Consider the following 27926-nt stretch of genomic DNA (forward strand, 5'->3'; position numbering starts at 1 on the left):
CCGGATGTAGATGTACATGTTACTTACCAACAGTTTAAATATTAAATTTCTTTTATTCTTTCGAATTTTATATTTGTATTATTAGTTTAACTAGTATTATTTTGCTATTACCTTATAAAATATATACATTAGAATTTTTATTTTAAAGAAACACAACGAAAATATTATTTAATTTATTTTTTTGTAAATATTGATGTTAATCTACTTTCCCGCCATAAAGTGATAATTGTAATAATAACATTACGTACCAAATTGTAACAAAATGTATTATTGATTGGAACAAAAGATTTAAGTTTAGTTTGAAAAGGTATTATAATATAATATTTATTTTGATAAACTTAATATTAAGACATTGATTTGATTATGTGACGAAACATATAAGTTAAAAGTTGCTTGAGTTTCAAAGCAAATATGGAGGATTTCAGTGACACGTATTCGCACGAAATGACAGAAAATCATGTTGAAAAACAATATAACAATCAGTGGGTTCGATTAAATATTGGTGGTACATATTTTTTAACAACAAGAACTACTTTAGCTAGAGACCCTAATTCATTTCTGTTCCGATTGTGTCATGAAGAATCTGATCTGATCTCTGAAAAGGTTAGTTAATGTTTTTAAATAACTGTGAGCATTGTCAAACATTATTAAAGTTCTTATACATTATATATATGTGTATATATATATACACATGTATACATATATACACATATTATATATATACACGCACACACCGCGCGCGCGCGCATTTACTATTATATATAGTATATATATATATATATTACTAATATTTTTGTAATTAATAAGAATGATGTATTATATAAATCAACTTTGATATTTTTATAAACCTTTTATTTTTAACAGATATATGATTCTGAATCTGGTATAGCAAATTTTCTTACTTTTTAAAAATTGCAGAAATTTATATGAATAGTAGATATTTATATGATGCATAGTATGAAAAAGTAGCATAAAATGAAGTACCTGTTATACTTTTTCTATCAAAAAAAAAATTAAATGAAAAAAGTTTTGGACTCTACCAAAAATTTTAATTGAATTTTATGCAATGAAAAAATGACAATCCTTTATTAAATAAATTATTTTTGTTCAAAGGGAAATAAAACTTTTTAAATATATCATGTTAATCATTTTTACTCTGAAAGTAAAGGTAAAACCACATACATATTTAAAAGTATGTAAAATTGAGTAATATCATAAAATCTTTATTTCTATTAATTTAGTATCAAGTAACCTGGGAATAGTGGATATTGCAATATTCGCATACACAGTGGATTCATAGTCAAATGTAATAGTTAATTCATCGTTTTAAATACATGAAAAGTGAAATAAAAATATATATTCATAAAACCTATTTTTATTCATTTTCTTTGCAATTATTACAAACAGATAAATATGTGCATCCAACTATTATGTGTTGCAAGACCTAGTGTCCACCAGTAAAAGGTTAAATAAGCTATTTTAATAAGTTTTGACAAATATTAACTTATATTAAGATGTAAATTATTTATTTAGCTTATACAATTTATTTCGACTATTTAGAAACATTCTTTATAGACTTATTTTGATTTATATTTTATTTTATATTAATTTTTTATAAACATATTAGTATAATATAATATAATACTAATTTATTTATCAACTCTTTATTCACATATAACAATTTGTGTATTGTGTATGAAATTTGTGTATGAAAATACATATAATTTAACATTTCTTTTCAATGATTAAAAAACTAAATAAAAATTAAAAGATCTACATTATTTTAAATACAAGATAGAATTAAGTACCTAATTTTGTTTTGTACTAAAGTACATGATCTTGTATTATACAATGGGATAGATACTGGGTAATGTATTAAATGTTACGTATTTACATTTTAATATAAGACTAAAGTCAGGAAAAACATCAAAATACTATGTAAGGATTATAGAATACAATACTATAATAGATTCTTAAAATTTTGAGAAAAAGATATTATCAATTAATAAACCAAGATATTGTAATTTTTACACTCAAGATTTTGTTAGATATTTTGTAGGGAAAAGCACATTCACTTCAGATCCTTCAAATGTATTGAATGCATATTGTTACACTTACCATAGGAAATTCTGATGTTTAATTTTATCTGAATTTTACTTACACTATTTTAAGATAATTGCACACTAATAATACATAATATAATATGAATAATAGTATGATTGTAATTTTGTATAAAAACATATATTGTTTAAAAAAAAAATTTCGTTAGATACATCATTTTGTTTGTATGTTTTATTCTACAGGATAAAACTGGAGCATATTTAATAGACCGTGATCCAACATATTTTAGCCCTGTCTTAAATTACTTACGTCATGGAAAATTAATTATCAATAAAGATTTAACAGAAGAAGGTGTATTAGAAGAAGCAGAATTTTATAACATTACAGAACTTATTCGACTAGTTAAAGAAAGAATTAAATTAAGAGATACCAGATCATTAAGAGATTCTAAAAATCATGTTTATAGAGTCATTCAGTGTCATGAGGATGAATTAACTCAGATGATATCAACAATGTCTGATGGGTGGAAATTTAAACAGGTATCTTCTATATTTTAAATTAAATATGAAAATTTTATTTAATATTTTATTTTCTTCAATACAAATAATTTATTATTTGATTGAAGTTATTGAAATAACTTTTATTTTTAAAATTGATTATATTTCACTTTTATCTGTTTTAGTTAATCAACATAGGATCTCAATATAATTATGGAAATAATGATCATGCTGAATTTCTGTGCGTGGTTAGTCGAGAATATGGGGCCAGTCAACTTAATAGCAAAGAACAAGAATCAACAGATCGTGTAAAGGTACTATTATTGCATTCAAATTTTTTACATTACTCTTTTAACTAAAGCAAGTATATAGACGATTTTATAATTTTAATAAATAATTATATTATTTTGGTTATATTTTATGTTTATGTCATAATTTTCACATGAAATCGTATTACTAATGTTAATACATGTTACAGTAATAAGTTTATATTTTGATATCAAAGATATAATTAATAAAATATTAAAATTTAATTAAAATATACAATTTTACTGTTTGACAAAAAAGATTTATAGATGGAAAATTTCAGCAAATTTATATAAATGTGTGAGTAGATTACAGATATCATCTTTTTTCTTTTTTTTTTTTCTTTGCTAGCTCACACAAATATTTCATGTTTAAGTTCTCTAATGATACATTTATATGTTATTATTATATGAGATTATATAATTTTATTTATTGTATTTTGTATTAAATTAATTTACACATCTACATTCCTGTACATATTCCTGTTTATTTTTTCATATTCTTCGATCTATTATAATAAAAATTAGAAAGAAAATTAAATAGAAAAATAGATAGTTTTTTCCTCAAAGTATTAGGTTGTACTACATGATTTGAGCCACATATGTTCATCTAATTCAGTACTCTGCTTTATTGCTGTAAATAAATCTGAATCATTTTTTATTCTCTTTATATAAGTTTTGTACATATTTACGATTTAAAATATTTTTTACTTAAAAATTTGATATAAATATGATTGTATATAAATATATTTATGTAAATAATTTTCTTGATTATAAATGAATTGAATGAACTGAAGAAATAACTATTATTTAAATAAATTGAATTACATTTATTTTTCATATCTAAATAGGAGGATACTTATTAAAAATCCTAGGAAAATCTTAAGATTGTTGAACATATATGTACATTATATTTTTAAGCATTTTACACATTTTTGAATTTCTATCTATAAATCTTTCACAGTATATATTATAAATATTTTTTATGATGCAAGATAATATAAAAGTGTCTTTTGATTAGTATTAAATGTATTACATTTGTATTAAATGTATTACATATAAACTATTACATTTTATACAACAAATAAACATTGTTTTTGTTTTATTTAAAAATTAAAAATATTTCTATTTTTAGTTTTTTTATGACTTTTGTAATTTAAATTATAGTATAACATTATCAAGAATTAATTATTTCTTATAAAAATATTTTATACCAATTCAGTGGCTAATTTGCATGAGCATGTTTTGCCTCTGATATTATTGTATGTATTATATCACAATTTTTGTATTGCATGCTGTACATTAAATAAAAATTTTTTCTTTTATTGATTTGGTTACTTTCTACCCTGTTGTCCTGCATCATTTTTTATTGCATGTTCAAATTATTTTTGGTTAAATATAATATTATTAAAATAAAATGTTATTAATGATTAAGTAATTTATAAAACATTCATATGTATATCATTTAGATACTATTATTTTATTATTATTTATTATTATTGTCAATGTTCTTTGATGAAAATATAAAATTATTTCTAATAATGTTATGTTTAATTTATACAATATGCAGAGGTTGGACAATGCTAAAAATATCTAACATTCAAATCTTATTTACTAAAATCTTATGTAATAAATTAATCATGTTTATATTTTCCTTTACAAAATTAAATTTTTAATATAAATTTTTTACTGTAACTCTACTAAAGTTCAATCGTTAAATTGTATTTTAGGTTCTGCAGCAGAAGGGTTCTCGTATGTAATCTCTGAATCCGTCCTTTTCTTTTTTTACTTCGTTTAATTAAATCAACTGTGCAGCAACAAGATGAAGACTGTTTTTAGTTCTACACATAAAAGTATAAGTTCATGCAAAATTTTTATTATTACATTTTTTTGTGTACAGTGGCAATACAAAGAAAAAAGAAATACAAAGGTATAATACCTTTTGTAGATATGTATTTATTATGCAACAGCACAAAATGAAGCTTTAAGAAATGAAAGTATCACACACTCTTAAGCAAATCTTTTTAGTTTTTTCTTTTTTCTATTCTTATTTTTACTTTTAATAAATATTTGACGAGAATGGTTATGGATTGTAATGATAGAAATAATGCTTTATCATTCCATAAGGGATCATACATTTTATAATGACAAAAAATAATATTGAAGTAAAACTTTTTATCCCACTTATAATCTATAACACTCTCCTTTTAAAAAAGAATGTACCAAGTATAAAAATATTAAATACATGTATACACACAATCACAATGATAAAAAGTAATTGTTATTTAATAATATTTTAGTTTCATTAAATAGTTTAAAGGACAATAGCATTCATAAAGGCAATCTTTTTCATACAAATTTCTACAATGGATATAAATACTCTCTAGTAATAAATAGTTTATTTTTTGTAACAAGTTGTATAAATATAATTTTTTTCTAATCACATCTTTGTCATAATATTATCTAAATTACTTACCTTCGCACTGCCGCTATAAAACATAAAATAATATTTGTATATCTAATATCATATTTTTGATTATCCAATATAAAATTATAATTACAAATATAAAACTGATTTTAACATATAATCATGTTGATAAAAAAATAATATAATTTTGAACAAAAACAATTTGTTATGTCGTTTATTACTATACAATAATTTATAATGAGGAGATTTAAATACAAAAATTTGAATCGTATAAAATATTTTAACACATTGACTACCATAATAAAATTTCCATTATTCATGGGATACAGTTCATTCTTAAACAATATGATGAAAAAAGAAAAAGAAGAAAAATAGCGCCAGGTTTTTTTTGCAGTGTTCTCATTTTATTAGCATTATTCAAATTTTCAAAAAATGGTTTAAATAAAACAAATATTATGCATTTAAAAAATTAATACCACCAGTCATTAATAACCACCATGGCAGTCAACGTGTTAAACAAATTGAATAATTCTTAATCACTTGACAATTACTTTCTAATTTTATATAATTTCTATTTTACTACATTTTGTTTTATGCAAAACAATTGAAATAATAAATTCTAAAATTATCATATATCTTTTTATTCTTTTTTTTTTCTTTTATTTACAATGCTTCTACTTAGTTTAAATGAATTTTTATTTTTATATATATTTAAAATTGCAACAATATAATTAGGAAAAGAAAAACGTTTTACAACAGACATTAACATAGTTGAAGGCCTATAAAAGAAGTGTTGTAGACAATATACTTGTATTAAAGGTATTGTTCATGAAGAAAAACTTAAATTAGCACTAAATTAGTTAAAAGGTATTACTAGAATTATGTTATATATAATATATAGTAAATTTTATATTATATATATACACGTGTACAATAGTTTGATGAATGTTTTCTTTCTAAACATTGTAAAATATTCGGTTGTCCAAAAAGTTCATGTCAATTTTAAAGGAAAATTGAAACGCAAAAGATTTAAATTTTAGTATACATTTATTAAATTATATAAGTGCTATTCTTTTCTACAATCTTTCTCCATATTTCAGACAACTTGAAAATTCCGTCCTTCCAGAATCTCTCAGGTTTTTCAGCAAAAATCTTTCCTACGAGATTTTTTATTTCGACAAAAAAGTTGAAATTTTTTCCATCAAGGTAATTTTGTAATAATCGAAATAGATGGAAAACAGAGGGCGCGAGGTCTGGTGAATATGGTGTATGGGGTAGAACATTCCAACCGAACTCCAACTTTTGTCGAGTTATCAAAGGCAAATGAGGCCGCACATTGTCCTGATGAAGCACGGCGCCCTTCCGATTCGCTATTTCTGTACGTTTTTGTTTAACTGCTGTCTTTTATTCGTTTATTTGACTACAATACTTCTCTGACTTTATCGTCTCGTTATTTGGTAAAAGCTCATAATACAGGATCCCTTTCCAATCCTACCAAACATAGAGCATGATCTTTGGATGAAAACCGACTTTTGGTGTGGCTAAAGGTGGTTCATTTCGTTTTCCCCAAGATCTTTTTTGCTCAACATTATCATAAATGATCCATTTTTAATCCCCCGTCACTACTTGCTTCAAAAATGATGCCTCCTCGTTGCGTTTATAGAGCGAGTCGCAAATGGAAATGCGATCATCAATGTTTTAATCTGATCTTCATCTGTAGTAAAGAGTTTACTCGAGCGTTCTTGGTCTTAAATCTTGATGTTTTTAAACACTGATCGAGAATAACCCTCGCTATACGATACGTGAATTAGCACAAATGTTAAATATGTAAAAATCCACCATCTACGAGCATTTTGTAAAGCTTGGCTACATAAACCGTTTTGATGTACAGGTTCCTCACGATTTACCAGAGAAAAATCTGATGGATCGCATTTCTATTTGCGACTCGCTCTATAAACGCAACGAGGAGACATCATTTTTGAAGCAAGTAGTGACGGAGGATTAAAAATGGATCATTTATGATAATGTTGAGCAAAAAGAATCTTGGGTAAAACGGAATGAACCACCTTTAGTCACCCCAAAAGTTTGTCTTGATCCAAAGAAAGTCATGCTCTGTGTCTGGTAGGATTGGAAATGGATTCTGTATTATGAGCTTTTATCAAATAACGAGACGATAAATTCAGAGAAGTATTGTTTCCAATTAGATGAATTAAAGGCAGCAGTTGAATAAAAAGTCTAGAAATATCGAATCGGAAGGGCGCCGTGCTTCATTACGGCCTCATATGCCTTTGATAACTCGACAAAAGTTGCAGCTCGGTTGGGATGTTCTACCCCATTCATCATATTCACCAAACCTCGCGCCCTCTGTTTTTCATCTATTTCGATCATTACAAAATTACCTTAATGGAAAAAATTTCAATTCTTCGATCGAGATAAAAAATCTCGTAGAAAAGATTTTCGCTGAAAAACCTGAGAGATTCTGGAAGGACGGAATTTTCAAGTTGCCTGAAAGGTGGAGAAAGATTGTAGAACAGAATAACACTTATATAATTTAATAAAGGTATACTAAAATTTAAATCTGCATTTCAATTTTCCTTCAAAATTGGCACAAACTTTCCGGACAACCCAATAAAAGCAATTTCATTTATAAGAAATATGTACATTCAATAATTATTTTAAACATTATATACATCTATTGTTATATAAACATATAAATTTAATATTTAATTTTAAAATATATCTTGTTTAATATTTTTGTTATTGAATTATATTATATATCATATTTTACTGATTACAAAATTTAGGAGTAAGAAATAGTAAGTAAAACGTATATATTTTAGAATTATATAATTTATCTTTTATATATCTCACTGTTTATTCTTATTTAACTGAAATAACAGCGCAACAAATGTACTTACTTCTTGCTGTATGTTTGTAGCTCATAACTATATTATAACAATATAATATAGTTATAGGGCATAGTTAAAATTTATGTAAAATATGATTATCATTTATAACATTATAGGAATAACTATTTTATTATAGTAATGTGTTATAATTATCATAATAACTTATAAAACTTACTTAATAACATAAATATCTATAAGAAAACACTTCTAGTGATTTATATAAAAAATTATTTATTACCTTTATGTTATTAATTTTATTTAAAATATGCATTATATGAATATGGAATCTTTGTTATTATTAAATAATATGTAATTTATATATAATAATTTGTGATTGTGTTTAAATAAAATAAAAATAGAAAATTTTGTAAAATTATTTATGAAGAATTAATATGTATAACAGCTTTAAGGATAGTTCATACAAAAAGTTGTCTATTTATAACATTCAATACTTCTCTAAACTGAAATATATGTACTTAATTGTTTACAAACTTTTTGTTTAATAAATGTTAATAAGCTTTTTATTACATTCTTTCATTAATTTACATACTTCAATAGTAAACCAAATTAAACTGTGAAGTGACAAATTATAAACAAAAGTCATATCACAGTTCAATATACATATATGTTTACAAAGTAAAAATTATCTATCAAATAAAATAAAGACAGTAACAAAACTAACTTTAAATAATTATGACTGTAAGGAAAATGTTCAAAAATTTACAATAAATATTAAAATATATTTAGGTAATTCAATCAGGAAATATTCTAAGAATATTATGAAAAAATTATAATAGTAAGTTATACGAAAAGAACTATACATTATTGAAAAAACAAATATATATTGAATTTATTTGAAACTATGTGGATCAGAATTTTTTTTTATTTAATGCATAAGGTATTTTGTAATTGATGATACAATCGAGAAGCAGTTAATTCTACATACAAAAATAAAGTATAAATATATTTATCGAGTACATATGCGGTTGACTATATATCAACATATGTGTATATTCGTGGAATTATATTAAATCAATTTTAAACTTTGAAAAAATTACACGTCTGAGCAATTAAAATAAAGTAATCGATTTAGTATTTGTTAAATTAAAATATCAGAATATATTAAAAATTGTTTATACAACATTACTTTAACAAACAGAATCGTGTATTCAACATAATATTTAATATTTTTAATAATTTATAAAATGATAAAATTCGTGATACATAAATACTCTGTTTTATAATATTGTATATTCTAATATTGTTTACTCAATACAATAACGAGAAACTGCAAAATTTGTTAAGATTTAGTCAAACAGATGTATTCTTGTCGAATGTGTAAAGACACTTTTGTAAAAATAAAGTCTCATATAAAAAATTTTTATTTTATATTTATATTTTGCTTATTTGTTATGTAATATTACCTTTTGTCTGTTTATACTGCCAGGTACAAAATAACTTTGCATGTAGTTAAAGTGAGAAAATACAGTTTAGAGGAAACTGAATGTGGAATTAAATACAAAAAAATATCCTTACAATTAAATTTATATGAATAAATTAAATATTTGGATATTTTAAAGAATATGAAAAAAAGTATAGACATTATGTATTATAAGTATTTTTGCTCAAGCATAAATTTGTAATTATTAAGTAGTAGTTGCTCAATAATTTCTAAAAAATTGAATTAGTATTCTAATTATAGAACTTAAATGTAATAGGAAGATTGTAGCATAAATTAGAAATAAGAATTTGAAATTTATATATAATAATTTGTGATTGTGTTTAAATAAAATAAAAATAGAAAATTTTGTAAAATTATTTATGAAGAATTAATATGTATAACAGCTTTAAGGATAGTTCATACAAAAAGTTGTCTATTTATAACATTCAATACTTCTCTAAACTGAAATATATGTACTTAATTGTTTACAAACTTTTTGTTTAATAAATGTTAATAAGCTTTTTATTACATTCTTTCATTAATTTACATACTTCAATAGTAAACCAAATTAAACTGTGAAGTGACAAATTATAAACAAAAGTCATATCACAGTTCAATATACATATATGTTTACAAAGTAAAAATTATCTATCAAATAAAATAAAGACAGTAACAAAACTAACTTTAAATAATTATGACTGTAAGGAAAATGTTCAAAAATTTACAATAAATATTAAAATATATTTAGGTAATTCAATCAGGAAATATTCTAAGAATATTATGAAAAAATTATAATAGTAAGTTATACGAAAAGAACTATACATTATTGAAAAAACAAATATATATTGAATTTATTTGAAACTATGTGGATCAGAATTTTTTTTTATTTAATGCATAAGGTATTTTGTAATTGATGATACAATCGAGAAGCAGTTAATTCTACATACAAAAATAAAGTATAAATATATTTATCGAGTACATATGCGGTTGACTATATATCAACATATGTGTATATTCGTGGAATTATATTAAATCAATTTTAAACTTTGAAAAAATTACACGTCTGAGCAATTAAAATAAAGTAATCGATTTAGTATTTGTTAAATTAAAATATCAGAATATATTAAAAATTGTTTATACAACATTACTTTAACAAACAGAATCGTGTATTCAACATAATATTTAATATTTTTAATAATTTATAAAATGATAAAATTCGTGATACATAAATACTCTGTTTTATAATATTGTATATTCTAATATTGTTTACTCAATACAATAACGAGAAACTGCAAAATTTGTTAAGATTTAGTCAAACAGATGTATTCTTGTCGAATGTGTAAAGACACTTTTGTAAAAATAAAGTCTCATATAAAAAATTTTTATTTTATATTTATATTTTGCTTATTTGTTATGTAATATTACCTTTTGTCTGTTTATACTGCCAGGTACAAAATAACTTTGCATGTAGTTAAAGTGAGAAAATACAGTTTAGAGGAAACTGAATGTGGAATTAAATACAAAAAAATATCCTTACAATTAAATTTATATGAATAAATTAAATATTTGGATATTTTAAAGAATATGAAAAAAAGTATAGACATTATGTATTATAAGTATTTTTGCTCAAGCATAAATTTGTAATTATTAAGTAGTAGTTGCTCAATAATTTCTAAAAAATTGAATTAGTATTCTAATTATAGAACTTAAATGTAATAGGAAGATTGTAGCATAAATTAGAAATAAGAATTTGAAAAGATCACTCAGCAATCAGAATATAGTAACAGAAATCTTACCAAATATTAAATTTAGATTATTATAAATGGACAATTTTTACTTTGATACTTGATATATGTTCACAAGATGAGTATCTACAAATACAAATATCCTCAAAATTGTTGACTTTACCAAAAATCTATTAAAATTATACAGTTTCAACGAACATGAATAATTTGATATTATAATGTTTTTTCAGACTGGGTACCTAAAAAACATGCAAAAATTAAATTTTTGTTTTAACAAAATTATATATTTTTTAATACATTAGTCAATACAGTTTGTTATTTTCTACAAGAAAGTATTAATGTATTATACTTTATATATAATAAAAAAAAAAAATCTAAAAATATAAGATTTGGCGACCTCTATGAAAATTTAATATGTTTACAAGGTTCAATGCAGTGATTAGGATATTTTTCATTTAATGTAATTTCAATTACATAATGATAATTATTGATAATTTAATATATCAATCTGTAGTTAAGACAAATAAAAACATCTAAACTACTCTGATATCCTTAATAATGTTATTATTTTCATTTACAATAATCTGTGAATCAAAATTAAAGTATCAATACTTTCATTAGGTACCAATCCAAAATAAAAATGTTTGTTTTAAAAGTTAATTGAATGAATCAATCTTGACAAATTTTACTTTTTCCTTTAACTTATTTATACAATACTTCCATTTACAATATAACTAGGAACAAAATTTAATTTGAATGATGCATCTTCATTTAGAGATGTTTTATTGTATTATTTTTGTTATACATTAATTATTTAGCATTATCGTACAAGAATTTTTTATTTTAACAATTTACATTCCTGTTTTGGAAAAATTGTATGAAAATCAATAAAGTACTTAAAAAACTATCATAGTTTATTAATTTAATATCTATTTATTTCCTTTCACTTAATGTACATATTTATTGTGTACTATAGTTCCAGAAAATGTGTCATCTAACTTAACTCACTTTTCTAAACCATAATATAAAAAAATTATATTTAATGAATTATTTGCATATTGTTTATTTACTGTTTTGGATAATACCCGTTTTTATATATTTTTTCATTCCAACTACTAGTAGTTTTAACTGATTTTATTAAATTTTTTTTAACTACACTCATTTTTCCATTTCTATTTCAACATAAGAATTTCATAGAATAATTATTATAGTATCATTTGCAATGTGTTAATTATCAATATATATTAATATTATGTGTACATGTACAAGATAGAAATTACATATTAAATATTATAAAAACAATTTTTATAAATGTATACCTGCATTATTGTACACACTGTAAAACATTATTCTTTATTGATATCTTGAATGTAATTATTATTATTAATTATAATTTATTTTAAATAATTAAATAATTACATTATTGAATTCTAATTATTTATTAATTATTATCTATTAATTATAAATAGTAATTATACATATTATGGTAATAATGATATACAACAATTCTTGAAGCATAGTTTGGAATATTATTCTTCTAAAATTTAATATATGAACTAATATATAAATTGTTTACTAATTGAAAATGTTATTTACAAGATACTACTAAGTATCAATTTTTACAAAGAATTATAAATATTAGGATATACAATTAAACATTATAATATAGGCAATGAGATATATTTTCAAACTTATATTGATTAAGGCATATTGGCTATTGTTTTTAATGGTTGATCAAGATATCTTGCTAAAGCTTGTGCTTTTTCTCTTAATAATCCAAATCCCACATTTTCTTTAGCATACAAACATAATAGTAAATTTGCTACTTCAGTAATTACAACTTTGCCTTCCTAGAAGAAAATTTATTATAAGATTTCGTATTTTTTATGTATAAATTAATTGAAAAAGTCACAATACAATGTTAACATTTGTATATATCAAGTTCATAATAATATTATTAAATCAATTTTTTTCAATATTTATGCCTTCTTATTACTATATGATATTTAAAATTTTTAAACACTTAGGAATAAATCTTAGAAATGTCTATTATTATAATAGGTAAATATATTATTATTCATCAATTAAAAGATATGTCAAGAAAAATTTACCATGTTTATATCTTATTAACATTATTTTTGCATGTTGTAACATGTAAAAATTTTTAGTTGTAATTAAAAAAGAAGATATTAGCATAAATATTTAACTACACAAGATTTAAGCAGTACATACTTCATTAATAATAAAATATTCATTAATTACCACACAGTCCATTAATACAAATTGTAATTCATCTTCTTTAAATGCATTTCGTCCATTCTTTTCATATGCTGACCAAATATTACTTGTAATAGCAGCAGTTACTCTTGCATCTTTATCTCCATAACCACTGTAAGCTAATAAACCACCATCTCTATTTAATAATCTGAAACACATTTTCATTTTTTATTTAATCATGTAATTCTAAAAATATTTCCAAATACAATAATAATAAAAACTATTCAACTTTATTTATATGATTTCATTTACATATATTGTAGATTTACATGTTTTATAATGTGATACAGTTTTTGTGTGTTTTATAACATGGTACAATTGTTTTAAAAAATATAAGTTGTAGTATCTTTAATTTCAATAAAGGAAATGTTAATACATTATATTTTACTTACAACGTATTTTCTACACCACCCGTATTAGCTTGACTAAGTACTTGTGTTAAAGCTTTTGGTTTCAACATAATTTCACAGGTGATGAATACAAATTTCTTTTTCTCGGTACAATATTTATCTTACTTTCAATTATCTTTATCGTAAATCTACTACAAAACATCAACAAAGAGTAGTATTTTTTATTAGATCTATTCTCTATAACAAATTACAATGTCCCTAATACAAAAAAATAGTTATATCATAGAAATTTATACGATACCAATTTTTCACTAAAAGAAATAAAGTTTCTAGTATATAAATTTCATGTGTGAAAATATATTTCATACGCTATTTCTATTAAATATTATTGTACAAAATTAAATTTTGAATAAAATAAATAAAATATATATTTACTTATACATATATTTTATAGAATACATTTTAAATAAAATATTTTTTTGTATGTTAATAGTATTATATTTGTATTAAATTAATAATAGAATTATTAATAATTTTGAAAATTGTATACAATTAAATTATAATTTTTTAGTTTTAAATATGTGGTATACAATACACACTATAAATACTGTCTAGAATGATACATACATTAAATATCTACATTAATATTAAAAATGTTTATAATGTAAGCAATAAGCGTTATATCAATGTATATATATAAATGCATTATGCAGTAATTAATTATATAAAATACTTCGATGTTCATATCTACATTTTTTGTTTGCAAAATTCTTTTTTATATATGTATCAAAGATGTTATCAGTTCTACATATATGATAACAAGAGAGTTAATAAAATAATTATCTATTTTCATCCAAATTCGTGATAATGCGTTTTTTGTAGTTATAATTCATCGAGAAAGTTTCAAGAATGGTTAACAAATTCAAAAATAATCTTACATCTATCTTTTTGGCTAATAATAGTTTTTATAGTTTTCATGATAATAATTTAATATTTTATTAATTTAATATATTAGTATAGAACTATCATCATGTTTTTAATAAATATAATATTTTTTAACTCAAAAATATTATTTTTCTTGCATACATATTTTTAAACATGACTCATTATTTTGTGTATAAATAAAAAGCTATAAAATCTATTTATGTACTTTTCAGTAAATAACAGCCATTAATTTGCATTTACTATTGTGGTTTTTTTTTTAGTAATTTATTCATTATGAATTAACATTTTAATGTACATTTAAATTTATATTTTTTAATATAATTTAATCTAATTTGCAAAATTATCTTCATTTATTAATTTATTATAGAATTGTAATTTTTCTATAGCAGATAATTATAAATATATATAAATATAAACACTAAAAATAACTAATATTATATTGTTCAAATTTTTATATAAATATCTTAAGAGAAAGTAATATTTACAATGATTTGTCAATATATTTTCTATCTAAAATCATTTTAGATTTTTTATTTATTCTGTATAGAAACAAAATTTTAATATAACATATAATTTGCTTTTTCTACTTTTTCAGTGAAATTGTAAAAACTTTACTGATAATAAATTGAGATGAGAATGCATGGGAAACATTCTGTAATATGATCAGTTTATTTCTTATATGAAGTAATAGGCAACAATATAAATATAAATAAATATCATTTAATAATGAAGAATACATTTTAGATTAAATTATTTTATATGTAAAGTAGATGCAAAGAAATAGCTATTACATGTGAATCAATGTAATCTGTGAAACAATATATAAACATTGTGATTTATTAAGTAAAATATATCGTATGAATATTTTTTTATTTACAGTATAGTAGTATTATAGATATAAAATATCTATAATTTTGTTAATTGTACAAGTATTTAAACTGAAAGACAATACCATTTATTAAAATATTATTAATCTTCAAAAAATGTTACAACATGCAAAATCACCATTACTATTTGAAATATTTTATGAATGCCAAACAACAAGAGCTAGAACTGGAAAGATAACTCTTATTCATCATCATGTGGATACACCAGTGTTTATGCCAGTGGGTACACAAGTAAGTTTAATGTAATTTAATGTTAAATAAAAATATAATACAATATATTTAATATTATTAATTTATACAATCTTTCTATTTAAAAGTACATCATAAATAATTGAAAATATAATATTTACAATATTTTATGACATTGAATCATATGTGACATATTTCTTTACGCTCTTCAACTAATATTAATATAATATAAATTAAGCAATGTAATATATCATTTAAAAAGAAAAATTAATAATCTTGAAATTATCTGTATACTTTTATTATATAATACAATGACAACTTTTTTTATAATAAATAATTTCAGTATATTTTCAATTATTTATAAAATACTCTGTATGTTTTAATATTAACTTTAATATTTTAGGGTACTTTGAAGGGTTTATTACCTCAACAATTAGAACAATTAAATTGTCAAATTATACTTGCGAATACATATCATCTTGGAACAAGACCTGTATGTAAAAAATATTACTGTATAAAGATTTTATTATGAATATATTTAAAACATAAGTAAAGTGCTTATTCAAATAATTCAGATAAATATTCTATTAATAAAGAAATTATTTCTTTTAGGGTTTTAATATTATGCAAAAAGCTGGTGGTCTACACAAATTTATGAATTGGAAAAGAGCATTATTAACTGATTCTGGTGGTTTCCAAATGGTATCATTATTAGAACTTGCTAAAATTACAGAAGATGGTGTCAAATTTAAGTCACCATATAATGGTATTTATAATTTGGAAACAATCTGTATTTATATCATATTGTGTTCAAAACATAAAAAACAATTGAAATATTTTAATATTATTGCATAGATTCAGATTGTATGTTGACACCCGAATATTCTATACAAATACAAAATACAATAGGAGCAGATATAATTATGCAACTTGATGATGTGGTTAGAACTACATTAACAGGACCAAGAGTAGAAGTAGCAATGAATAGGTAATATTGGATTTGTATGTATAATTCAAAGATAATATTATTGGATCGGATATTTATATATAATTTACAGGTACTGTTATTGCATTTATGTACATAATATATAGGTAATATCATTGTTTTTGTATATATAAACATTATTTACTTTTATTAAAATAATATTTTTTGTATCTTTAGTAAAATGATTTTTAATATTCAATATACTCTTATTTATAGAACAATTCGATGGTTAGATAGATGTTTGAAAGCACATCAGAGGTCAGATGAACAAAGTATATTTCCAATTGTACAAGGAGGTCTTGATCCTAAACTTAGATCAGAATGTGCAAATCAATTAACTAAACGTGAAGTAAATGGTTATGCTGTAGGTGGATTAAGGTAATCGCGTTGTATGCATTAATTTAAATAAAGAGAATAATTATTGAATGATTAATTCTATTTCCAGTGGTGGGGAATCTAAAGATGAATTTTGGAGAATGGTATATCTTACGACAAGTATACTTCCAAAAAATAAGCCACGTTATTTAATGGGTGTTGGATTTGCTACTGATTTAGTCATTTGTTCTGCTTTGGGAATAGATATGTTTGACTGTGTATTTCCTACAAGAACGGCGGTAAATAAATTTGGATAATGTAAATTAGCAAAATGAAATTTATTAATTGACACATTGTTTTTTCCAGAGATTTGGTTGTGCATTGATACGTACTGGCCAATTAAATTTAAAACAAGTTCAATATTGTAAAGATATGAGACCAATAGATGAATTATGTGAATGTAGTACTTGTAAAACATACACACGCGCTTATCTTCATCATATTGTAACAGTTGAAACAGTTGCATGTCATTTGTTATCTATTCATAATATTTCATTCCAAATGAAACTAATGAAAGATATTAGACAAAGTATTAAAGAGCAGAGATTTCCAGAATTCATACAAGAGTATATGTTAGATTTATATCCACACAAGGAATATCCTCAATGGATAGTTAATGCCTTGGAAGTTGTGCATATTAAACTATTATAACAAATATAATTATTTATTTTCATAATATAATGTTTCCTATTTAGTTTTTAAATATTTTTTTACAGAAATAAATGAAAATTTATATATATTCTATAATAACTAGTTGCAGTAATTATATAAAATATAATGTACTCAGCAAAACTAACAAAAAAATTCAATAACAAAACTTATGGTGTTTTGCAATATATGCAAAACTTACATTTTTATACATTTTTTTTATAAATATTTTAATTTGTAAAGATTTATCAGTTTTGTTATTATTCTGTTATTTTAGATTTTTTTAAATTCTAATAATCATTTTTCCTTTAAACAAATTAAATTTTGGTATTACGCATATTTTATGTTTTAAATATGTTTATCTATAATTCCAAACTATGGTAAAGTAGGCACAAAAAATACAAATAACATTAATAATTTCATCACATAAAATCATCTGAGTCATATCCGCTATTTTCTGTATTTGATGTCATATTAGATGTATTAAACAAAGAATTATAACTTCTGCAAGAATATAAAATAATATTAAATCAATTGAATTTGAATAATTGATACCTTTCAATAATAATACAATGATTTTTGATTTACCTCATTTCTGCTTCCTCCTTTTTTCGTTTTTCTTCTGCCTTTTCTCTCTCCTTTTGCTCCCTCAAAAGTTTTTTCTTATCTTCTCGTTCATTTCTGTCTCGCTGTTCTCTTTCTGCTCTTAAATTCACTTGTTCTGAACGTTTAGTTTTATTCAAACGATTAACAATAGTATTCATTTGTTTTGCAATGTGGATTTTACGAACATCTTTATCTTTGTGAAAACCAACTTGTCCTACTTCCATGCCCTGAGTTTTCTTTAAATTTGACCACATTGTATATACTACATCTACAGCATTTATTTTACTCCCTTCAATGCTATTTGCTTTCACTAACTGTGCAGCATCTTCTAAAACAGCACTAGATATGTCATCTATTGTCTGACCCTACAAAACATATTATGTATACATATAAATAAAAGTTTATACAATAACATATATTTCTAATAAAAAATATTCACAGGACGAAGACGAAGATATACATGAGCTGAAGAATATTTATCAACATGAAACCAAACATCTTCTGGCCAACCCCATTTTATAAGATCTTCATCTGAAAAATTATATGTTAAATTAATATATCTTGAATATTATAATATATTTTAATATTTTTCACTTACTTTCATATTTGTCAATCCCCATAAATAATGTTACGGGTGGTTGTACAACTATAATTCATAATCATGATTATTATTCTAACCTTATTGAATGTTATTATATTTAGTAGTAGAATATATGAAAGAAGAAAATTCAATTATGAAATTTAAATATAAAATCAGTAATAAATAATACCTTCACTTGTAAAATAATAAACCATTATGTTATGTTTAAACTTTGGTTTAAACACGTGGTGCAATTTATCTGTCAAACTTCAAGTTGATAGTAGCGACAATAAACCGTATTTTTTTTTAACTATTCAACTTACATTTTATTTTAAAATATCTTGTTTTTCTATGTGTGATAGAATATAAACATATAAAATCTAATAATTAAAATTTTATCTTATTGTTATGTTGCTTATAATTAATTATAAAAGAATTTAAAAAACGTATAAATAAATTTTAATGTAAAATAAATGTTTGTAATATTAACAAAAATTTATTATTTATATACACATATATGTATAGTACAAATATATTAAACATTAAATATTGAATATTTAAGCTTTTATTAATATTAATATATTAAATATCTGAGTTTTTTACACAATAATTTTTAAATTATAGATCAATTCCATATTGATTCATATGAATTGCATGTTTCTCAGCATGATATGTTGCAATAATGTGATCAAGTACTGGTCCTATTTCAAGATCCCTTATTCGTTCACTTATAGATACTGGTGTTTCTAACAGAGATAAATATACTAAAAATTTAATTATTGGATTAATTATTTCAGTACTCAATTATACTTAATTTTTTTTTAATATTTATACTCGATTAATAAAAATTATTTTACCAAGTAACATATTAGGATTTGTAAGATTAAGTTGAATGCGTGGATCATTCATGATTGCTTTATAAATTGGATTATCTGAATCTAGTTCTTTATCTAAATCTTGCAGGCTATGTCTCCTTTCTCCAAGTAACCATTCACACTAAAAATAAAAGTATATTAAACATTTAATAAATTTCAAATTATATAAATTATTTACAGCATTAATTTGATTGTTTCCAGTAATTTTTAATGCCTCAGTAATGTTGTTTTTTTTAAATCCCATTTCTAATAATAATTGTACTGCTTTAGAATTTGGTTTGAAGTCCATTTTCCTATAGTGATGATAACTTTTTAGCAAACAATCTACTAAGCTGAGTAAATTTGCTTCTTTCTCCGTGCTTTGACATCCTGCATAAATATCAATTTAATTATAAAATAAACTTAAAAATGAAAAAACATTATATTATAATTTTAATAATTTTTGATTTTATTATTTATATTATAATTTAATATATTATTGAATAAGAATCACAAATTTATTTTGCTTTATATGGGTGTGTGTGTGTTTTCATAAACTTTAATATTAATAAAAGTAAAAACATTTGTTTCGTATGTTTATCTGTCCTTATTGTTACAATTGAATATAACCTACTTAATTATATTATAAATTTGTTTATATTTGCTTTGTATTAAATATTATCTAAATAATTACTTCCTTTACATAAATCAATACCTGCTTCCTTTAAGACATTTTTGATATATAAATAGATGAATTGAGAAATGTAACATTTTTATTATTACCTTTCTCAATAGATACAGAATCTAAGTAATCATCATCATCATCGTCTTCAGAATCATTCTGATGTTCTGTTAGCCATTCCAATGCTTCCATTATATTTAATCTATAGTAAATAAAAAATCTAAGTATAAGATATTACTTTTAATCTATTACTATTTATAACCATTAAATTAAATAATAGACTGCTTATACCTTTTTAAATGAAGCACTCTTAGGACTTTTTTTTCAGAATAACCCATGTCTGTAAGAGTTTTTACAGTATTTGGATTAATATTTGGTTCACATCTTGCTTCTAACTTTTCTTTTAAGATATTATAAAATTTTTGTGCTTCTGGACTGTATAGTACAATTCTTGCTGATGCTTTTACAAGTGTTATTAAAATTTTTCGTATTTCATTCTGAAACTATAATATAAAATAAATAATATAAATGTTTTTATATGTAATATGTAAAATACATATACACATAAATATTTACATCTGCAGGACAATAAAGAGATGGAATATGTTTAGGTGGATTACATATGGGTAAATCTTTTGTTACTTGTAATATTACTTCTTTGTTTGGACCTTTCAAAGCTTCTTCAGACAAATCTTCATGTATAGATATAGGACGAATGTTTATTAACATTAATTCATCTGTAACAAAGAAAATTATTTTATATTATTTTTCTATGTGTAAATTTAATATAAAATTTTGACAGATTGAAATTTTACCATTTTCGTTAATTTTTTCATCAGTTATACTATAATCATCTATAAGCCATTTAAATTTGGATAAATGAACTAAACGGAAGTTGACTGGATTTTTTGATATATCATCACTATAGAAATGTTTTATTACAATGTTTTTGATTTGATTAATAGTCATATCTAATGTTACATTAAAATTCATAATTATTCCTTCAGGGCTAAAAAGGTAAATTATATTTATTAACAGTTTTTATTAACAATTTTTATATTTATTAACATTTAAAAAATTTAATAATACTCTACCTTATAACATTAATTAAGAAAAGTCCTCCTGACTTAGACATTATGTAGTTAGTTTTATAATTTGTTGTTTTAGTAGAAGTTTCAAAAGTTAGTTTTTGTCTATTCTTGTTAAACTTTTTATGTATCACTATGTATTTATTATGTATTCTTGCAATCATATAAATTATAATTATATCTATAACATGAAGAAATGTTTTTATTATTATGAATAATATAAATGTATTTAAGTATTCAAAATAAATAATGTGTAAATTTTGTTAAAGGTTAAAATAACATTTTTAATTTCATTTTTTACGTATATTACTAATAAATATTATTTAAATAACTTTAGGCCTATGATTATTTTTATTTTATAAAACAAATATATTTGACTTCAATATGAAAATTTTTACTTGACTGTGTGTTTTAATTTAAATTTCTGTTGCATTATTATATTAACATAATAATATTAAGATATCTATGGTTTTAAATCATATCATGCGTAAAATAATCTGTAAAATGTCTTTATAAATGTTTTCTGAAAAGCCACGCAACAATGAATTTACATCTCCTACGAAAAAAGAAATTAACTTATATATAGTCACATAAGTGTCACTTATCAGAAATTGCAGGTAATCAAATGATTTGTTTACATGTACATATCGAGATATACAAAGTATACCTAAGAATATATAACCATAAAATTTACTTTCGTAAATGTTTATTTTTATAAAACTTTCTTCCTGAATTTTAAAATTTATTTTACTTGTTTAAAGAAGAAGAAAATTATAATTAGTGAAATATGATAAGAAACAAAATGTTTTATCGAATTAATTTACTGATTTAAACGTTATAATTTAAAAATATTTTTGTAATGCTACATTATTTAAAGCAAAAATCAAACAAAACAATTACTAGTAACATAATTATGAATATTATAACATGTTATAATAAAATTTATAAATAATAAAAATTATAATTACAATGTTCCAAAGTACATTCTCTTTCAATATTAAAATATAGAAAGTTCATATTAACTTTAGGGAAAAGTTTACATAAATCTATTGTGTATGTTTGAAAATATTGAAATATTCTTTATTTTATTTTTTCTTACAAAATATTATTTAAATTTGACTATTTATTAATATACATTATTTGAAGTTAATGACAATAAAAATACAGATTTATATTAAATTGATAATTTTCCAGGATGGCTGAAAAATCTGGATGTGGTGAATTACAACAATTAGTTCAAGAAGAGGAATGCGAAGAACCATTAAGTCAAGGTGGAGAAGCTACACCACCTTCTACACCAGCAAGGTCTCATCATCCAAGTAAAAATGATACACATAGTTCTCATATATCGGTACGAATGTAATATTACATATTTAAAAGAAAATTATTTTATATTATTTTTCTATGTGTAAATTTAATATAAAATTTTGACAGATTGAAATTTTACCATTTTCGTTAATTTTTTCATCAGTTATACTATAATCATCTATAAGCCATTTAAATTTGGATAAATGAACTAAACGGAAGTTGACTGGATTTTTTGATATATCATCACTATAGAAATGTTTTATTACAATGTTTTTGATTTGATTAATAGTCATATCTAATGTTACATTAAAATTCATAATTATTCCTTCAGGGCTAAAAAGGTAAATTATATTTATTAACAGTTTTTATTAACAATTTTTATATTTATTAACATTTAAAAAATTTAATAATACTCTACCTTATAACATTAATTAAGAAAAGTCCTCCTGACTTAGACATTATGTAGTTAGTTTTATAATTTGTTGTTTTAGTAGAAGTTTCAAAAGTTAGTTTTTGTCTATTCTTGTTAAACTTTTTATGTATCACTATGTATTTATTATGTATTCTTGCAATCATATAAATTATAATTATATCTATAACATGAAGAAATGTTTTTATTATTATGAATAATATAAATGTATTTAAGTATTCAAAATAAATAATGTGTAAATTTTGTTAAAGGTTAAAATAACATTTTTAATTTCATTTTTTACGTATATTACTAATAAATATTATTTAAATAACTTTAGGCCTATGATTATTTTTATTTTATAAAACAAATATATTTGACTTCAATATGAAAATTTTTACTTGACTGTGTGTTTTAATTTAAATTTCTGTTGCATTATTATATTAACATAATAATATTAAGATATCTATGGTTTTAAATCATATCATGCGTAAAATAATCTGTAAAATGTCTTTATAAATGTTTTCTGAAAAGCCACGCAACAATGAATTTACATCTCCTACGAAAAAAGAAATTAACTTATATATAGTCACATAAGTGTCACTTATCAGAAATTGCAGGTAATCAAATGATTTGTTTACATGTACATATCGAGATATACAAAGTATACCTAAGAATATATAACCATAAAATTTACTTTCGTAAATGTTTATTTTTATAAAACTTTCTTCCTGAATTTTAAAATTTATTTTACTTGTTTAAAGAAGAAGAAAATTATAATTAGTGAAATATGATAAGAAACAAAATGTTTTATCGAATTAATTTACTGATTTAAACGTTATAATTTAAAAATATTTTTGTAATGCTACATTATTTAAAGCAAAAATCAAACAAAACAATTACTAGTAACATAATTATGAATTTTATAACATGTTATAATAAAATTTATAAATAATAAAAATTATAATTACAATGTTCCAAAGTACATTCTCTTTCAATATTAAAATATAGAAAGTTCATATTAACTTTAGGGAAAAGTTTACATAAATCTATTGTGTATGTTTGAAAATATTGAAATATTCTTTATTTTATTTTTTCTTACAAAATATTATTTAAATTTGACTATTTATTAATATACATTATTTGAAGTTAATGACAATAAAAATACAGATTTATATTAAATTGATAATTTTCCAGGATGGCTGAAAAATCTGGATGTGGTGAATTACAACAATTAGTTCAAGAAGAGGAATGCGAAGAACCATTAAGTCAAGGTGGAGAAGCTACACCACCTTCTACACCAGCAAGGTCTCATCATCCAAGTAAAAATGATACACATAGTTCTCATATATCGGTACGAATGTAATATTACATATTTAACTAGTTTTTATAAAACCTAAATAATTTATTAAATTTGATTTTTGTAATGAACTAAATTTAATATGTCCTTTAATATAATTTAAAATTTTTATTTTGAACTCACATCTGATTTGATTTTTATGTTGGTTAATAAATACATGTATGACATTTTTTTATGGATATCAGAAATAATCTATTATTGCAGTAGAAAGTTATTAATTTTTATAATAATCATCCGAACTAGTTCTTTTCAATTACCACTTGTTTTAATTGCTACATTTTCAAAAATGATAATGATATAAAAAGAGCAAAAGAAAATTATTTTAATAAAATATTAAAAGATTTTTATTTAAATAGAATTGATAAATTATTAGAAAATTTGAATATGCATATGTATATAATGATGATCATTATATAGGCAGTTAATTAACTATTATTTATATTAACTAAGAAATATTTCATAAAAAATATACAAAATAGCTAATAAGTTTTATAAGAAACAAAAAAAAAAATAAACTTTCTATTATAATTGATTGCTTAAAGTTACAAAAGATTAATAATTACATATTTAACAAACTTAACTTAAGAACTATAAATGATATTGTACATTAAAATAAATATTAAACAACTACAAAAGTAATATTATAATGTTACATAGTTTTCAAGGTAAAAAGCAATATGATGAAAGGTTTAAAACTATTCTTAGTCATTTTTTAATTCATTTGTTTTACTTAAATGAACATCTGTATTATTTTTTCAATTTACAATAAATATATTTCATTTTTTCTCTTACTTTTTTTTATAAAAAATATTATTATTTTTTTAAATCTTTGAAACATATCTTAATATTTTTAATCCAATAAACTCATTTATAAGTTAAAATGTGATACTCTATAAATATAAATAAATAAATAAATAGTATTTAAGTAAATTGATAAAAATGTTAGCAGAAATTTATTATTTTAGCAACAAGTCTTATGGGAGACTAATGTCCAAACTTCACCAATTGTTAGTAAAGGAAGTTCAGGTCAAGCAACAAGTCAAGGATCTATGGTTTCTGGACGTGCTGTGAATCTTTCAAATCATGGAAATCAGTCTCGTTTAATGTATATGAATGAAAAAGAAAAACAAAGGCCAAATCGAACAGAACTAACAAAAATTAATCGGCAACATAGAGGTAACTTTATATTTTATATTAATATTTTCAAAATATCATTTAAAATAATCAATAAGAAACTATAAATTATATATTCTCAGAATATGTATGTCAACATTTAAAAAATATTTGTTTAACTTAATTTTCAATTATATATTATTACTTATTTTATGTAGTATATGGTGTATTAATGTAATATTGCTATATGATAATATTATTTGATAAATATCATAATTTATAAATTATAATTTGTAATATATTATATACCTAATTTATTATAATTTTATTTATATTTTTATGTTTTAAGTATGTCTAAATTTTCATTACATTTTTTGGTTGTGTTTTGGTGTCATAAAATAAAGTTATGACACCATGCAAACATCATTGCTTTTTGTCAGAGGTTCCCGATGTTCGACGCATGGAACAAGCTTTATTACAACTTTTAGAAGATTTTCATAGTGGAAATTTACGAGCATTTGGTATGTAAAATAAAACAAAATAAAGTTAATAAAATAAAACAAAATTCTAACAAGAATAAAATTAAAATGGGCAGTGCTATTTAAATATAGGAAAAGATTGTAGCATGGAGCAAATGACAGAAATACGAGAACAACAAGAGCAATTAGCTAAACTTCATTTTGAGTTAGGTCAAAGACAAGGAATTGGTGGAGAGCAATCAGGTCTTCGACATTCGAGTGCTAATATGGACAGTTTGTTAGAATGTCTTCAAGAACTCAGTGTTGGTATTGAGAAATTACATAGTAAATAATTATAAAATATATAACGTATAACGAAATTATTTCAAAAAAATATGTGTACAAAAAAATGAATATCAATTAATACAACATATAGAATATGATAAAAATGTAAGTACTTTACAAAATATTTTCATATTTTGGAAATCTTTTATGGTATTGTTTTTATATAATTATATGTTCAACTTTTCTAATAATGAAATCTTTTTTATTTTATATTTCTTGATTTTAATGTCTTCATTTATTTGAAATTTCCCTTTATTACTTATTAAACTTCCTATAAAAAAATATACAGTTAATGAATAATAAAAAATAGCTAAAAATTAGTCATATATTCTATTGTAAATGAATCTTGAAACCTAATATTTGTATACTTATATTTATTTGTCTTTGCTCAATAATTTTTTTATATATATATTTTTTAATTTCATTAGATATTTTAACAATGTTAATATTTGTACCTATATTTTATTTGAAATTTTATATATAATGTATTATCAAAATGGATAAAATTAAAATAGATCAGATATAGTACATAATGAATATATTAAAAATTCTTGCTTGGAAAAGTGAGTTATAAAATAAAAATTATGAAATAAAATTGTATTTCCTTAAAATATTCTTCTAAAATCCATTATTAATTTAATATTATTCAATATGTTAATGCACTTTAAAGCAATATGACTAGATATTTATTTAAGTAATTTTTTTTAAATAATATTTTTCTCTTTTAAAGCCCAATTTTACAATATAACAAACAAGACACAATTTATTTTTCAAGTAACAAATAAAGAATTTAAATCATTAATAATTCAATATGTTCTGTAAGTAAAAAAAAAGCAGTATATTTATATAATGGATACATATATTCAATTAATTTTGTAAATATCACAAAAAATCATGAAGAATGATAAAAAATTTTAACTAATACAATATTAAAATTGTCATAAAAAATATACAAGATGTTCTTTCACGTAATTAAAGTATATATTCAAATAAAAGAATCACGCATAGAAGTTATAAAATAGTTGTTTTGAAATACAATTATTAATCAGATATAAGAATAAAATAAAATTTGTTGTAACAT

The 27926-nt window shown here is 21.8% G+C and overlaps 6 protein-coding genes across 12 annotated transcripts; 3 read left to right on the forward strand and 3 right to left on the reverse strand.

Moving 5' to 3' along the window:
* The first annotated feature begins 411 nt into the window (after positions 1-411).
* On the forward strand, positions 412-4787 carry inc (BTB/POZ domain-containing protein inc). 2 transcript variants are annotated; one of them, XM_017904512.1, is made up of 4 exons: positions 412-603; positions 2304-2600; positions 2744-2872; positions 4594-4787. In XM_017904512.1, the coding sequence occupies exons 1-4, from the start codon at positions 412-414 to the stop codon at positions 4621-4623; spliced, it is 648 nt and encodes a 215-aa protein (XP_017760001.1). In that variant the 3' UTR covers positions 4624-4787. The 2 variants fall into 2 exon arrangements, with proteins under 2 accessions (XP_017760001.1, XP_017760000.1); XM_017904511.1 differs by lacking the exon at positions 4594-4787 and having other exon boundaries at positions 2744-2917.
* Positions 4788-13066: 8279 nt separating this feature from the next.
* Positions 13067-14208, reverse strand: Lamtor2 (Late endosomal/lysosomal adaptor, MAPK and MTOR activator 2). Its single transcript, XM_017904529.1, has 3 exons — positions 14056-14208; positions 13649-13811; positions 13067-13236 (listed from the first exon to the last, which is right to left on the reverse strand). Exons 1-3 carry the CDS (start codon positions 14121-14123, stop codon positions 13087-13089), a joined length of 381 nt encoding a protein of 126 aa, XP_017760018.1. The 5' UTR covers positions 14124-14208; the 3' UTR covers positions 13067-13086.
* Positions 14209-15936: 1728 nt separating this feature from the next.
* Tgt (tRNA-guanine transglycosylase) lies at positions 15937-18045 on the forward strand. The gene is made up of 7 exons (XM_017904498.1): positions 15937-16076; positions 16438-16527; positions 16647-16800; positions 16890-17022; positions 17236-17397; positions 17465-17633; positions 17701-18045. Exons 1-7 carry the CDS (start codon positions 15942-15944, stop codon positions 18043-18045), a joined length of 1188 nt encoding a protein of 395 aa, XP_017759987.1. The 5' UTR covers positions 15937-15941.
* A 419-nt stretch (positions 18046-18464) lies between these two features.
* On the reverse strand, positions 18465-19489 carry LOC108550695 (coiled-coil domain-containing protein 25). The gene is made up of 5 exons (XM_017904506.1): positions 19419-19489; positions 19247-19294; positions 19088-19179; positions 18631-19013; positions 18465-18546 (listed from the first exon to the last, which is right to left on the reverse strand). Exons 1-5 carry the CDS (start codon positions 19441-19443, stop codon positions 18465-18467), a joined length of 630 nt encoding a protein of 209 aa, XP_017759995.1. The 5' UTR covers positions 19444-19489.
* Positions 19490-19846: 357 nt separating this feature from the next.
* Positions 19847-21899, reverse strand: Kpc2 (Kip1 ubiquitination-promoting complex subunit 2). The gene is made up of 8 exons (XM_017904491.1): positions 21859-21899; positions 21580-21773; positions 21341-21501; positions 21056-21267; positions 20866-20966; positions 20282-20472; positions 20086-20224; positions 19847-19974 (listed from the first exon to the last, which is right to left on the reverse strand). Exons 1-8 carry the CDS (start codon positions 21897-21899, stop codon positions 19847-19849), a joined length of 1167 nt encoding a protein of 388 aa, XP_017759980.1.
* LOC108550693 (coiled-coil domain-containing protein 28A) lies at positions 21753-26853 on the forward strand. 6 transcript variants are annotated; one of them, XM_017904503.1, is made up of 5 exons: positions 21753-21781; positions 23047-23203; positions 25895-26105; positions 26447-26563; positions 26654-26853. In XM_017904503.1, exons 2-5 carry the CDS (start codon positions 23048-23050, stop codon positions 26851-26853), a joined length of 684 nt encoding a protein of 227 aa, XP_017759992.1. In that variant the 5' UTR covers positions 21753-21781; position 23047. The 6 variants fall into 6 exon arrangements, with proteins under 6 accessions (XP_017759992.1, XP_017759991.1, XP_017759994.1 ...); XM_017904502.1 differs by lacking the exon at positions 21753-21781 and adding an exon at positions 22395-22469; XM_017904505.1 differs by lacking the exon at positions 21753-21781 and adding an exon at positions 22490-22550.
* Positions 26854-27926: the final 1073 nt, after the last annotated feature.

The sequence above is a fragment of the Eufriesea mexicana genome, unplaced genomic scaffold, assembly GCF_001483705.2.
Source record: "Eufriesea mexicana isolate 0111107269 unplaced genomic scaffold, ASM148370v2 scaffold2913, whole genome shotgun sequence".
Lineage (NCBI taxonomy): Eukaryota > Metazoa > Arthropoda > Insecta > Hymenoptera > Apidae > Eufriesea > Eufriesea mexicana.

Bases quoted from the DNA above. Each gene is read 5' to 3' on its own strand.
- LOC108550695 (XM_017904506.1), bottom strand. From the start codon at position 19,443: ATGGTTTATTATTTTACAAGTGAAG. The intron at 19,295-19,418 runs GTATTATTTATT...TATGAATTATAG, and splicing joins TTATTATTTTACAAGTGAAG to TTGTACAACCACCCGTAACA. The intron at 18,547-18,630 runs GTAAATCAAAAA...ATATTCTTGCAG, and splicing joins AAGGAGGAAGCAGAAATGAG to AAGTTATAATTCTTTGTTTA.
- Tgt (XM_017904498.1), top strand. From the start codon at position 15,942: ATGTTACAACATGCAAAATCACCATTACTATTTGAAATATTTTATGAA. The intron at 16,528-16,646 runs GTATGTAAAAAA...TATTTCTTTTAG, and splicing joins ATCATCTTGGAACAAGACCT to GGTTTTAATATTATGCAAAA. The intron at 17,398-17,464 runs GTAATCGCGTTG...TTCTATTTCCAG, and splicing joins TATGCTGTAGGTGGATTAAG to TGGTGGGGAATCTAAAGATG.
- Kpc2 (XM_017904491.1), bottom strand. From the start codon at position 21,899: ATGTCTAAGTCAGGAGGACTTTTCTTAATTAATGTTATAAG. The intron at 21,774-21,858 runs GTAGAGTATTAT...TTACCTTTTTAG, and splicing joins TTCTTAATTAATGTTATAAG to CCCTGAAGGAATAATTATGA. The intron at 19,975-20,085 runs GTAAAATAATTT...TATCTCTGTTAG, and splicing joins AAATCCTAATATGTTACTTG to AAACACCAGTATCTATAAGT.
- LOC108550693 (XM_017904503.1), top strand. From the start codon at position 23,048: ATGGCTGAAAAATCTGGATGTGGTGAATTACAACAATTAGTTCAAGAA. The intron at 23,204-25,894 runs GTACGAATGTAA...TTATTATTTTAG, and splicing joins CACATAGTTCTCATATATCG to CAACAAGTCTTATGGGAGAC. The intron at 26,564-26,653 runs GTATGTAAAATA...ATTTAAATATAG, and splicing joins TGGAAATTTACGAGCATTTG to GAAAAGATTGTAGCATGGAG.
- Lamtor2 (XM_017904529.1), bottom strand. From the start codon at position 14,123: ATGTTGAAACCAAAAGCTTTAACACAAGTACTTAGTCAAGCTAATACG. The intron at 13,812-14,055 runs GTAAGTAAAATA...AATGTGTTTCAG, and splicing joins GGTGGTGTAGAAAATACGTT to ATTATTAAATAGAGATGGTG. The intron at 13,237-13,648 runs GTAATTAATGAA...ATTTTCTTCTAG, and splicing joins TTGTATTAATGGACTGTGTG to GAAGGCAAAGTTGTAATTAC.
- inc (XM_017904511.1), top strand. From the start codon at position 412: ATGGAGGATTTCAGTGACACGTATTCGCACGAAATGACAGAAAATCAT. The intron at 604-2,303 runs GTTAGTTAATGT...TTTATTCTACAG, and splicing joins CTGATCTGATCTCTGAAAAG to GATAAAACTGGAGCATATTT. The intron at 2,601-2,743 runs GTATCTTCTATA...TATCTGTTTTAG, and splicing joins ATGGGTGGAAATTTAAACAG to TTAATCAACATAGGATCTCA.